This window comes from Solanum verrucosum, unplaced genomic scaffold (genome assembly GCF_900185275.1).
Source record: "Solanum verrucosum unplaced genomic scaffold, falcon-dt-bn FXZP01000060.1, whole genome shotgun sequence".
NCBI classification, from domain to species: domain Eukaryota; kingdom Viridiplantae; phylum Streptophyta; class Magnoliopsida; order Solanales; family Solanaceae; genus Solanum; species Solanum verrucosum.
The window spans coordinates 7,396,148-7,409,537 of record NW_026020129.1 but is presented as its reverse complement, the minus strand read 5'-3'; the positions used below and the strand labels follow the sequence as shown (position 1 = coordinate 7,409,537).

Genomic DNA, 13,390 nt, shown 5'->3' with positions numbered 1-13,390 from the left:
GAAAGAGAAAACAAGGAGTCATTTTTGTTCCATTTGGTTCTAGTTCACTATAATTCCATGTTTCCTGCCTCAATTAATAAACCCTAAACCCTCCCTCCGTCCTCCGGATTGAAGCTTAATTTTCCGGTGAAGTACACGGCGGAGATGGATTTGGACTTCGACGGTCCAAGTAAAGTTCCGACCAGGCAATCCCGTTTTGCTCCTAAAAGTTCTAAATTGAAGCCTCAACCAGAAACCAAACCAAAAATTGAAACACTGCCACAGTCTGATTCAGCCATTTTGACTAAAGAGGAAGAGTTGAGTGTTTCGTTAGCCGAAAACGGAGCGGTTACAGGTAATGACGACGTTCCATTGGGGGGAGAGACTACAGAAAACTACCTGGGAGAAGATGAAGGACAAGTCACTGACAGCGATCATGATGAAGTTGTTCGTGAAATTGATGTGTGTATTAACCCTTCCTTTGATCCCAGCACTCAGGTCGATTACTCGATTTAAGAAATGTGTTGTCTTTTTGTTGAATTTTGCATTTTTTTAATTTGTTGAGTATAATTTTCTTTTTGTTTGTCAGTTATATGTGTTTCAATATCCATTGAGGGCCGTATGGCGTCCCTATGAATTGGAGGAAAGATGCCAAGAGGTGAGTCACAATTGTTTTTAATGTTTTCATTTGGTGGAATAAATTGGTCATTGCTTATTATGCCAAATGAATCAGTAGCTTCGAAGAGTAAATTGAAAATGGGAGGTTAAAGATAAGAATGGACTGGCTGGGTTTAAGTGATCAGTTCTGAATTCCGTTTTTTTATATTTTCAGGTGAGGTTGAGACCTTCAACTGCAGAAATGGAGGTTGATTTGGCAATAGATTTGGATTCTAAAAATTTTGACAGAGACTCTGTCCATGCTGCAACAATAAAAAAGCAGGTTCATTTGATTTATCCTCTCAAAATGTAAAGAGAATCTTTGAGATGTATGGAAGCATGACTTTATAATATATTGTTCTCTTCTTAAACCGCAACGTAGACAAAGAACAAATTAGTTAATTTCTTTTCATCTGTGTGAGCCTTTGCTGGGTAGAGTTACCTGGTACATTTTTTGGTAGTTAGCGGGAGTTAGCACGTACTCGATGTAATAGTCTAGGTGTTTATAAAAAAGCTACACCACACGCGCGTGCACACACACGTATATGTATACATATGCTCTCCTTTTACCTAGTTTCTGAGCATAAAATTATTAGAGATAGGCTTAGTGTTGCTAGCAATTGGCGGCTAAGGTCAGTTTTTCTCCCTTTAAAAAAAAGTAAAATCCACCTTGTGTTGCCATGGCGTTTGGCTTTTCATCAAATTATGTCTGTATGTGCAAGTCAGTTGCATGTCAAACTTTAACTAGTTAAATGGCACGAAGATGTTAAAATTGTGGTGCCTGTCACCTTCAAAGCCTGCGGCCGCCGCTTTATACATATATATCGTCCAGTTTCCTGGTTGTAACTCTGCTGTTAGGTGTAGGATAATGAGGTTGTTTTTTGCGAACTTTGACATTTAGATTCTGGAAACTCTGCACTTGATATTTGTTCCCTTAGCAGGAGTTTCAGTTCTAATTTCTTTAGCCAGAATCTGATTGTTTCTCATATTCCAGATGCTTTCTACATCATGGATGCCATTACCAACTTGCACCTCTGGATATGCTGTTGGGGTCCTCATTGGTGATAAGGTAAACAATTTGTTGTTGATGGCTTAAATGCATCTTTAACTCCCTCATGAAGTTTGATTGACTAGTAGTTAGTCTTCTGCAGTTTCCGTGTGTGCTTATGCATTTTTCAGTTGTTGTCCTTTTCTTTTTAAAAATCTAATTAGGACCATAACAATGTCTAGTAGCTACTCTCTCAACTTCAAGTGTAATCAAGTCAATTTTATATCAGCTTCAAGTTGAAGCAGATCATCCGCTGTCAAATCTGACTCTACTGTTATCTAGCGGTCTGGAACTGCTATAATAGTATAGTGCTTCTGGCTCTCTTATTCACCCCAAGTTCTGCCACTAAGGGGTTGTTTGGTTGGGAACAAGTTATCGAGGGATTAATTATTCTGTGATAAGTTATTCCACCAAGTATATTGGATAACTTATCCCATCACTATGGTATAAATGGTGGGATAAATAAATAATCCAAGGACTACCTAATACCTCCAACCAAATGCAGGATAATAATCCTGCATTTTCTCCCGGGATTATTATACCTTATACTTCACACCAAACTATTCCTTAATAGTAAAATGTTGTCAAATTATTCTAGTTATATTCTTTTGTTTCTTATATACATTGGTGTGAATAACTTTAACTAAATTTCTGGGTTTGCTAATAGTGATTTGAAGCTCATTTCTGCAGTCAAAAGAAAAATATTAAAGCTTACTAATGTTCTCCATAGTCACGCTCTTGCTTCTCGTTTGTTATGCAGTTACACCTCAATCCTGTTCATGCAGTTGTACAACTCCGGCCATCAAAGCGGAATCTTAAGGAAAGTGAGTTGAAGAAGAACGTTACCACCAACAATGATGGAAAAAGTGTTGAAAATGAAGACGTCAAGGAGAAAAGGCCCGTGGGACCATCAAAGAAGCAGGTTCATTTCATGATTTTCTCTTTGATGACAGCTCCTAAGCTCAACTTATATGGACCTTGTATATGACCACTTTTCATGTGATATTATGGCACAGATCATTGGCTAGCACTTAAAATATCATATGTCAAGGACTTCCCATTTCCTGCTTTACTAGGTTTGCCACATTTTTGGATAAATAATGATAACGGGAATGCCTAAAGATAGGTCTTCAGTAGTTAAGCAGTCTGCTACTTCAAGTCTTACTTTTTCTTGTATGGTAAATGCCACACCTACCTGCCTTTCCACTTCGCCTCAATTGGTGACTCGAGTCAACCCCAACTTTATTGTTGGAGGTGGAGAATCTTTTGCAACTAGGTTATCCTTCCTTGATGTTGTACAAGCTTTTTGTAAAAGTGTGTTACCTTTCCCTTGATTTATTCTTGAAACATATACCTTTTGTGCAGAACAAACCACCTGGGATAGAAAAGGATATTGGAGAGGTATGAACACCTGTGAACATGTACTCACAAAATTTCTGCTTTTCAGTATGAACTAATAACTCTCCATATTGTTCTTTAGCTTGAGTGGCTGCTGATTTTTCACCTACATGGTTTGACGTTTCTGTTGAAAGTGTTTTCTATTTATATTTGCTCAAGAGCAGTTAGTTTTCTTCACGCAGTTGCAAGTATCATTCCAAACAGTTTCATTGATGCAGATCCTTGTGAAGTTATTAATCTCTGTTTTATTTCCTGTTTTAGCATTGGTTACATCTAAAATACCATGGGGCTAGGAGTGACATTTCAGCCAGATATCTGCAGAAAATGGCCTTGGAGGAAGGCTCTCCAGTACCATTTTCAATGAGCCCGTATGTGTGCTAATATGGTTTAATTTTCTTTGCTTGAACGATATTTTTTTTGGGCAAACTGCTGCTGTTCAGGACAACTAAAAGAAGCATTTTCCCTGCCTCACAGCATACATTTATCTACTCTCATTCTAATACCAGTTTTCTTTTCTTATTCGATATGCAGGGTTGATTATCTGAATGCCTTTTGTCCTGGAAGACCAACTGACACTGACAGATTAAAAATTCTTCGAACAAGGTATTGCAGCCACTCTAATTGGTCCTTCACATCGTGTGTTTTGACATTGAAAGGTTTGGAGGAGCTGCTAAGGACAAAAACAAAAAATTTATTTACATCTATGATCATATAGATCGTCTTCTTCTTTATTGTTGGGTGTTATCATCCTCTAGTATTGCTGGACTATTTCACTACCTGCAAATTATCTTCTTTTTCTTTTCCATGGAATTTGCAAATTACTGTAATGCATTTCCTTATTTCTTGCTTTCTTTCTTTGTATTTATTTATTTATTTATTCACTTTTTGCATTCTGTATAATGTTGAGTTGAGGTTTGTGATGATCTTTGATTACTTGTTCATAATCTAGTGTTTTTAGTTAGCAATTGACTTGTCTTTGGTTGATGGACTGGTAATTTCCTACAATGTCAGAGAACAGATTCACATAGCAATTAAGTCTAGTTGCAACATCAATGAATGTAATTCTCATAATATTAAATTTGTAGATACATTTTTCTGAGCTGGGGAAAAATCTCTCTAGTTAAAGAGGGGGCACAGGAATACTCTGGCTTAGACTCACGGGGAGTAGCGAGAATTTCACTAACAGAATCAAGCTCAACAGAATACGGTGAAGGGGATTTTTAAGAATGCAACATCGGGAGGTTTAATTAATCTTTGGCCATGTATGAAACTGGAGCAAATAATATTTGAGGGAAAATTAAGAGAGAATGTAAACACAAGAAAGGCATGCAAGCTATTAATCACTCAAACACGAAGGTCTAGCTAATCATTGGCAAATGTTGTGCCATGGATCTATTAGTAGCAAGTCTATTCTTTTTTCCCCCGACTTTGATGGCTGGACTTGCTCTATATTTTATGTTAAGTACATATTGGTGTTCCCTCTAAGAGACACTTCAAAAACAGTCTAGACTCTAATTTCTCTCGGTATTGTCAGTGTTGAAAAGCCAAAAAAAAAATAATCTCTGATCTACTCAGAGGTAGAGCCAAGATTTGAAGCATATGGGTTAAGTATTCTAGTTTGAAGTTACTGGGTTCTTAATTAATAATTTATAATTATTCAATGAACTTTAAAGGATGCTGGACAAATTTTAAATTTTTTCTCTTCTTTATAAGTTTAGTAGCATTTTCTTGAGTTGGTCTTTTTTGGGTCACTGATGTAAATCTTTTTGATGGTTGCCAGCATACCCTCATTGCTGAGGAATACAACTTTGCTTTATCAAAAAAAATAAATTAGAAATTCAATGAACTTTAAAATAATAGAGTTTGAACCAAGGCTACTGTGATTGACTGAACTTGTAACCGAAACTCTAGCTCTGTCCATGGGTCTGCTGGGGCTATGAAGGTGTAGATACTAACTCCATGAAGTGGTAAGTTAAGCAGGAAAAGGAGGTTACTCAGACTTGAATTGCATGGCACAATTGAAGCGTGCCTTTTACTGAAGAAAAAGTGAATCATGTAAATTGTAAAGATAACATAACATAAACAACTCTATGGATAAATCAAAGCAGAAAGAGGTCCTTACTTTGAGTTTCACCGTCACTATTATCAAAGGAATTTTTCACGTGCTTGTCCCATGAAAAAGAATCAGGCCCGCACGTGAAGGGTGTCTTCAAGACGTGTTTAAATAAATGAAACCGTGCTGACAGCCTGACATAGTTTGACATAAATATGCAACCTCTGACTTGAATTGCTTCTGTTTGTGATTCTTTTATTTTTTTCTCTAGCCAGAAATTTGCTGTTTCTTCATTCTAATATCCCTGACATGTGAATAGATAGCCTTTCTTGATATGCCATGTTTCTCAACTATCTTAAACATTATTTCCCATTATATGGTCCTAGCTTGTAAATTGTCAAATTGATGGTTTTCAGGTTGTCTCAATTACCACTTGAAGAACGTGTTAGAACTTGGCTTCTTGAGGTTTGTACCCACTATTTGAATTGTGCGCTGCATGCATATTCTTATGCCTTCAGCAATGTTCATATACATGGCCCCATGTCCTTATAGCTCACAAAGGCAGCACATTTCTAAATCTGAGTTCATTTTGCAACAGGGGCCTCCAATTCATCGTTTTGATGCTTTAAAGCACCTAGCGCCAGATAATTCTGCTGATGAGATTATAAGAGTCCTCCAAATATATGCACAATTAGTTCAAGGATTGTGGGTTCCAAAAAGTTCATTAGTCTATGGAACGAATAGTGGAGTTGAAGTTTTAGCGAGGAATTTCGTTCTGTACGAGTTTACCAAGGGTATCTTAATTAAAAAGTCAGTTTTTGGCAGGAGGCCTGAATTCCTTAAAGCTGCGACACCAGCACTAAAATCATTAGCTGTCGAGAGGCCTGACCTGAATGATTGGAAGCTCAAAGAGCATCCTGACAAGAAATTTGAAAACCTTTATGGTGATGTTGTGAGAGAGCAGCAAGCTACCTGGGAGTGCTTGGGGAAACAGATCAATGATGTTTTGCCTGGAGGAAGAAACAGGCCTACTATGAAGAATCCTTTAAACCCTAATGCCGACATTCCTGCATTGCCAAGTGGTGATAAGCCCACTTCTAGCTCACTTTTGAGAACATCTATGTCCGAAGAAATTCGAGAAGCTTTGCCAAAGGCGCTTCAAGAAGTTTTTAGAACTTATAAGGTTTGCAGGTGAGATATCTGAAAATGACTTATTAAATTTCTGCTTTTGTTGTTTAGTATCCAGTGAATAGTGATTTTGGGTATTCATCTTAGTCACACAAATTGTTAGAGTCTGAGAATAAGTAGGTGTCTGGCCATGGATTTCAAATAATTTTCACTTTTATTTGGAATTTATGAAGTTGGAGTTGGTTATACTTTTTGCAAAGGAGAGAATAAAGCACTTTATTTGATGAAGACCGAGTTGGTAAATAGGTTTGGAGCACTTCTCCAAATTGTGATAAATTCGCATGGCCAAACGGTTTCTTGCAGAAACCTGGGTCATTGAGGTGGTTTATTGACCTTGGTTTGATTGCTCTAAAATTGGCGATCATGTCCGGGCTTTCTAAAATTGCTTTTGCTCCCTCCAACTTCAGCCACCTGTTGTCTCCCTAATCTTGTCTCACTAATAAGTAATAGCATCACCTTTTTAATGGCTTTTGATATTATCCTTTGGATCTTAAGGAATGTGTAAATAGGTGGTTTTTTAATCTGCCCTGTAAGTCATTTACCTCTTAACACTATTCTTCATGATTTCACCCTTCCTCTATTTGATTGTTTCATCCCATGTATGACCAGTTTTCTAAAAGGATGAGATGGTCTAGTTATAGGAAATATTTCTTTGCTTTCAAATATTTTAATACCTTTGAGCAGTGTTGATCCATTGCCCCTCAAAGTCCTGTTTATGTTGACTTGTTAGTTGAGGTGAGTTGTGCGAGTATTTAGGTCCTAATTGTCCACCACACGATTCATGCTTTGTCTTTCTTGTATGTTGTATATCTACTTTACTTCTCTAGAATGGAAATGGATCATAACATAGAATATATTACATTATCTTTTTCCTGTGCGCCTCACCTGTCTAAGATTTAGAAGGAACAGAGCATTTTTGTTCTTCAAGAGAAAATGTGCATGACTTGTTTTATTAGCATGATTTTCTTCATCTAAATTTGTGACCCCTAACAGATTGAGAATCCGCTGTTTACTTTTTGTCAGTTTCCAACAAATCCGCCAAGGTCTGCGAAAACTTGGAGTTTCTAAGTCATATCCTCCAAAGGGAGCTCCAAGGAAAGCTATAACTGCATCCATTGATGTTTTTGATGCACCTCAAGAGGAGATACAGGCAGTGATTAATCAGGTTGCTGTAAACATCCATGGTGTCTATGTTTTGAAGTCGTCGCCAGATAATCCACAGTATGACACATTGAGGTTAGTAACCATTGCTATTATAAGTAAAACTGCTTGATGAACACCTAGGTCCACGACTAATACATAATTTTGGTTCTCAGGAAAGTTGTAATTGATCTTTTTATGGCTGAAGGACCGAGTGCCAAGCTAAAGAAAGCATCTGTAACTGAAGCTGCCAAGTTACAATTGAATAGGGATATTACCAATGTTGAGTTTCTAAAGGTGAGTAGTTCTTTTCTTGTAATGAGAGTTAAGGAATATCTTCTCTTGACATTATTGTAGTTGATGTAGTGATTTCAATTTTGAATTAGTCCATCAATGAAATGCACCTACTTTGGGTTATTTAAATACTTACAAGTAATTTGTCTTTGAAGGCATGTTAAGGGGTCTTAAAATTAGCGTTTCTCTACATCTCACACTTCTCCGTACTTAAAAACCTAATGTTGTGTGGCAACATCACAAAACCATAGTATAACTAGTTGTGCTCTATCTTACCCAAGTCTACATTGACTCCTACTGATTGTAGGTCTTTGAGCCACCTTCTCTAAGTAATTTTAGCTCTACTTCGCTTTTTAGCATTTTCAATCACCAGATGTATATGAACTGATAAGTTGCATGGTAAAGAAGCGTTGGACAGAGTTGCAAGAAAAGGGGATGTCAATAAAGGTGTTACTGATTTGATTCCTATAGATTGGTGGGCACAGTTGGTTTGCTTTAGGAATGCCACTTAGAAGAAGGGTCATGCAGATTGGAGCATTTTCCTGTGGAAACAAAAACAAAGGGTTTTTTTCTGCTAGTTGAAAAGAATTTTTCCTTTTTCATTTTCCATCGAGTTTCAAGAACTGTTATTTCCTTTCCCCTTCTTTTTATTATTGGATCTATAGTTTGGTAAGTTGCATGGAATCTTGTGTTATGAATGAGCTCCAGTATGAAATATTGTCGGCGGTCAAATTGCAATGATTTTTCTGAAATTTCTGCAGAAGCTTCATTGCTTTTGTCTAATTCCTGATATATTATAGAAAAGACTTCCTGAATGGTAAATAATTTTCTATGCTTGTGCAGGTTATGAAGGAACTATGTCATTCAGAAAAATCAGCATGGGTTTTGAGAAGTGGCGACGGCAAGCCAGAATAATCTGCTACCTTTAAATCATGTTGTACAGGTCAGGGAAAGTAGGTACATGTTAGTTGCGGAAATTCTCGATAACGAGCAGGAAGAAAGCTTTGCTTGAGATTTCCCTTTACTCACAATTGTTTAGTTTTAGGGTTATACAATGTCTCAAGTACACGGTTGAGCTGTTGGTAGGAAACGTTTTGCATTTGCAAATCTAGTAAAAAATTTAGGAGATATTACTTTATCAGAAGATATTGTGGAGATATACTTCTTTCCTTTAGTCCCTCAAAGAGTTCTAAGTTGGTTCTAGTCTTATGATGGCCAATGATACATGTGCATTGACAAGATTTAAATAGATCATGCATCGAGGCATTTGGGAGAAACTAAGTGCTTCTGGGGAGTAACAGAAATCAGGAAGAGTCCACATAGTTGTGTATAATATATGACACCGAAGGGTGTGGCCTAGTGGTTAATGAAGTGGTTGAGAAACCTAAGGTCTCAAGTTCAAAACTCAGCGGCGACAAAAAATACTAGGTGATTGTCCTAGCCTTGGCTGATAGAATTACTTAGTACTGTTGATGGTGGGAGGTGGTAGGTTGTGGTGTCTCGTGGAATTATAGTAGACTATATTTTATTTTTAACATATCATAGTAAAATTTGCCGATCAAGCGCGTTGAGGGACAACACCTGGCCTCCCCGTTAATGACATACTTATATCATATTTATTTTTCGTCTCATTTCGTGTGACATCATTGAAGAGTTAAATTTTGGCCTGTGAATTTAGAATGAAAGTTTAAAATAAAATTTACATATCTAATAAAACTATATAAAAAGTATAATAAGTTATATTGGTTAATAATTTAAAATATTTTTAAAACATAAAAAGATCTTATGAAACAAAATTCAAAAGTTACTACAAAAAGGAGGAGCTACTTCTAAATCCGGGAAAATCCTAGTTGCAGAATTGAAAACTTGTACTATTGTGTAATATGTTCTCAAAAAAGAGTGGAAAAGAAACTTTTATTCAATTAGAGTAGTACTACTAGTTCTGCAACAATAGAAGTTTCAGCGCCCTTTTCAACCTATTGATATGAGTTATGATGGAATGATAGAGTTTCTTCGTTCTTAATTAAATATTTCGAGTTTGATGAACTAACTCAAAAATGAGTTTCGTAATGTACAAATTTAAATTTAGGGCCCGTTTGGCCATGCGATATGGTATCATGATGTGGAATCATGATATGGTATAATGATATGGAATTGAAATTTTGTTTGGACATACGATATGAAATTTTTGTGTTGTATATTTTCTGATAAACATAAAAATTTCATAAGTTGTAAAACTATTAAAATAGCCTCAATTGTTTATTCAATCTTATCAAATAAATAAAAATTTATAAAATCGCATAATAAATTATTACAAAACTATTTGTTCTCCACTTGAGTAATTGTTTCATCTAACTTTAATTTAATAAAAAAAATTGAACATAAATTGTAGTGTACTAGTCTTTAATATAATCCTCCCACATAGTACGGACAATTTCCTCACGTTGAACTTGCATTTCTCGATCATGTGATCGAGAAGACGAACCAACATTGTTACTTTGAGCCATTTGTTGTTCAATATCATCCACAACTATATTTTCATGCTCATAGACCATAAATATTTCATCACTTTAACAATCGGTTGGTGTGAGTTAAAGTAACTATATGTTGGTGAGAATAATAAATTTTATGTTGGTGAGAATAATAAATTTTAAAAAGTAATGATGTGATTATAAATTTTATTTACATATGAAATAAATGGTTAGCAGATATAAATGTGGGGTTGTTTTAACAAAATATAAACTTGTGGATCAATTTTTGTATTAAAAATATCTCAAATCATGATATGGAATTACCATATAATTCCATATCATCATTTTTGGAGAATATGGAACCACATCTCATGATATGGAATCATGAGATGGAATCAGCATAAAATCGCATGTCTAAACGCTGATTCCATCTCACGATACCATATCGTGATATGATATCGCATGACCAAACACCTACTTAATAGACTTCAATATGAATATCGACAAGAAAAACCTTTTCTACCTGGAAGAAAAAGAAACAAGAAGAATTAACGGCAAAATTAACATTGAATAGTGTTTTTAGTACTATCACTGCACAGCTTCTCTGCTCTGAAAAAGAGAGAGAGGCTAAAGTCACATTGCTTTTGCATTGAAACTTGCATACACATAAAATATTTTCTCCGTTTCATTTTTATTTGTCCACTTTAAACTTTGCACATATTAAATAGTACTCTTTTTTTTTTTTTTTTTTTTTAATTTGATGTTTGATCCTTATTCATATTCTATCATGATTAATCTTGTTTCACATCGTTAAAAATTCCGTTTAAAGAAAAAACACTTTTATTAAGTTATTTTTTTTCATATCTAAAATTTGAACTCGAAGGTTTGGTGATGAGTGGACGGATTACAAAATGACACACTCTCATTTTAGTTTGTTGATAAAAGAATATCATCTTTAAAAAATAAATTGACATTAAAATGTAAATTGGCTTTCACGTTTATCTTTTGAAAAACATTTAAATGTGAAAAGAGGAAGAATAATAAAAGAATATTGGGATTAAGCAAAATCAAGCATGTGATTGTGGGATACACGACAAATAAAATTCAAAGATTAGAACACATTTATTTGTATCACGGAATAAAAACTTATGTAGTTCAATTTCTCCATCCACCAACAGAGGCGTATCTAGAATTTATGAATAATGAGAGTACTACTCATACAGTCGATGTCGCTATAAAATTATTTAAAATCGAACTTAAATTTCCACACTAAAAATTCATTTGTGTACCATGTATCAATAAGTGCAGTCACTCCTTTATAAAAAAAAATTACACCGTTTAGCTAGGTTGATTTTTTGTTTTATATATGTGTTCTATATGTTAGACTCACCTAATTTTCTACGTAGTTATACTTTTTTATATTGATTTTTTTTCATGAAACTAAGACAAATAAAAGTTTAAAGCAATTTTTGTTACAAAAAGTAATATATTAACGTTTGTAATATAAAAAATTGAGTAGAAATTAGTCACGAGGGAGAATCTTTTCTTCTTTTAATTTCATGTTTGATTTTGTTTTGCATAAAAGAGAAAATGGTCTAAAACCCTCCAATCTATACCCGAAATTCCAACTATTCACTCCAGTTTCACGGATGTGCTATTATCCCCTTGAACTTTATATTTATCTATTTTCTACACACTTAAATGCTGACCTGTCATAGGAGGTGTTCTCACCTCCCTTAGGAGCGTAAGGATGTATCTAAAACACATTATCTGCATTTTGGAATCCACGTGTAAGTCCAAATCAACCTAAAATTAAGGCTTTCAATTACAACTTGCATTTCTAAGCTTTTTTTCTCCCACAAATCTTCCTTCTTCTTCCTTTCTTATGCCATATAAAAAGCTTGAAGCTTGGGAACGATTGTCTTTCATTTCAAAGCTTCAATGGTAACTTCCATTTCAAATCTTGAACCTTTAGAGTTTCTAATCTTCTGTAAAAAAAAATCGTTACTAGATTCAGGGTTCAAAGTTATTTTTCTCACTCATAAAAATAAAATTGTAAAGTCGACTAGATCTAGCTATGGAGCTTGAGATTTCTTCTCCATGTCAATGCCCAAAAATAAGTTATTTCCCTCTTCAATTCATAAATATAGAACCACAATGTATGTACACCCATTCTTTTCACCTTCCTCCAACTCCTTCACCATTACATCTGAACTTGAAGATTTACTGATTTAGAAAATACCAATTTGCAACATCCATTTTTTCATTTATAGATCAATTTTATTTATTTTTTAAAATATTACATCACATGATAAATGACATTGTTAAAATTATTTGGGTAGCGGAGCAAGTAATCTTGAAAAGAACAATTTTTGGGTCACTGTGACTTGCATTACTGCTAAGAATAATGTAGAAGAAGAAGAAGAAAGGTTGATATTCAATTGAAGAGTAGACATGTTGTTGGTTATGTTTGGAATTGAGAGTTTTAACCTAATTAAAAGAATAAGTTAAAAGAGAGTGGGGTCTACTGCATCTGAAATAAATAGGAAAATAAAATTGAAGAAAGTGGGCCCACCTAGCGCATGTATACAAGCATATGTGTATATCTGGTAATGACAAAAGTTGAGCGTTTGAGTGTGTAGAAAATAGAGAAATATGAAGTTCAAGGGGGTAATAGGATACTCGTGAAGTTGAAGTGTGTAGTTGAGATTTCGGGTATAGGTGGGAGGGTTTTAGACCATTTTCTCATGCATAAAATGTAAAGCAAATTAAAAGGTAAATGAGAAAAGAAAATAAAGATTTATCAGTGGCGTCTGATTTAGTTACAACAAACCCAACAATTTACTTGACTTCTAGTTAGTATTGCATAAGCCAGCCATATCCATATTAATGTATTACTATATTTTCAGAATACTAGGCAAGTAAAAATGAGAAGAGAATACAAGTAATGAATTATTTTTTTGCATAATGTGGTCGTTTGGTAAAAAATATAAAAATAATATTGAATATGATATACTGATAACGATAAAATTAATTTTGTTGACATGTATTATTTTTTATTGCCCATTTGGTTTGTTAACTGAATGAGGTGTACTAGAATAGAAATAATACTTATAATATTATTTATCAATGTCTTGATTTACTACGAGTAAAAGTAATATT

The 13,390-nt window shown here is 34.7% G+C and overlaps 1 protein-coding gene across 2 annotated transcripts; it reads left to right on the top strand.

The window, feature by feature from the left end:
• Positions 1 to 12: 12 nt before the first annotated feature.
• LOC125826627 (uncharacterized) lies at positions 13 to 8,971 on the top strand. Of its 2 annotated transcripts, XM_049505980.1 has the most exons (13): positions 13 to 477; positions 569 to 637; positions 812 to 919; positions 1,631 to 1,705; positions 2,445 to 2,606; positions 3,050 to 3,085; positions 3,344 to 3,450; positions 3,614 to 3,685; positions 5,552 to 5,600; positions 5,734 to 6,326; positions 7,347 to 7,559; positions 7,640 to 7,760; positions 8,601 to 8,971. In XM_049505980.1, exons 1-13 carry the CDS (start codon positions 145 to 147, stop codon positions 8,670 to 8,672), a joined length of 2,010 nt encoding a protein of 669 aa, XP_049361937.1. In that variant the 5' UTR covers positions 13 to 144; the 3' UTR covers positions 8,673 to 8,971. The 2 variants fall into 2 exon arrangements, with proteins under 2 accessions (XP_049361937.1, XP_049361938.1); XM_049505981.1 differs by lacking the exon at positions 3,050 to 3,085 and having other exon boundaries at positions 8,601 to 8,754.
• Positions 8,972 to 13,390: the final 4,419 nt, after the last annotated feature.

What these genes read in the sequence shown, in the direction of transcription:
- LOC125826627 (XM_049505980.1), top strand. Translation starts at nt 145, where the DNA reads ATGGATTTGGACTTCGACGGTCCAAGTAAAGTTCCGACCAGGCAATCC. An exon ending in TAGAAAAGGATATTGGAGAG is followed by an intron (nt 3,086 to 3,343) that starts GTATGAACACCT and finishes TTCCTGTTTTAG; the next exon opens with CATTGGTTACATCTAAAATA. An exon ending in AGAACTTATAAGGTTTGCAG is followed by an intron (nt 6,327 to 7,346) that starts GTGAGATATCTG and finishes ACTTTTTGTCAG; the next exon opens with TTTCCAACAAATCCGCCAAG.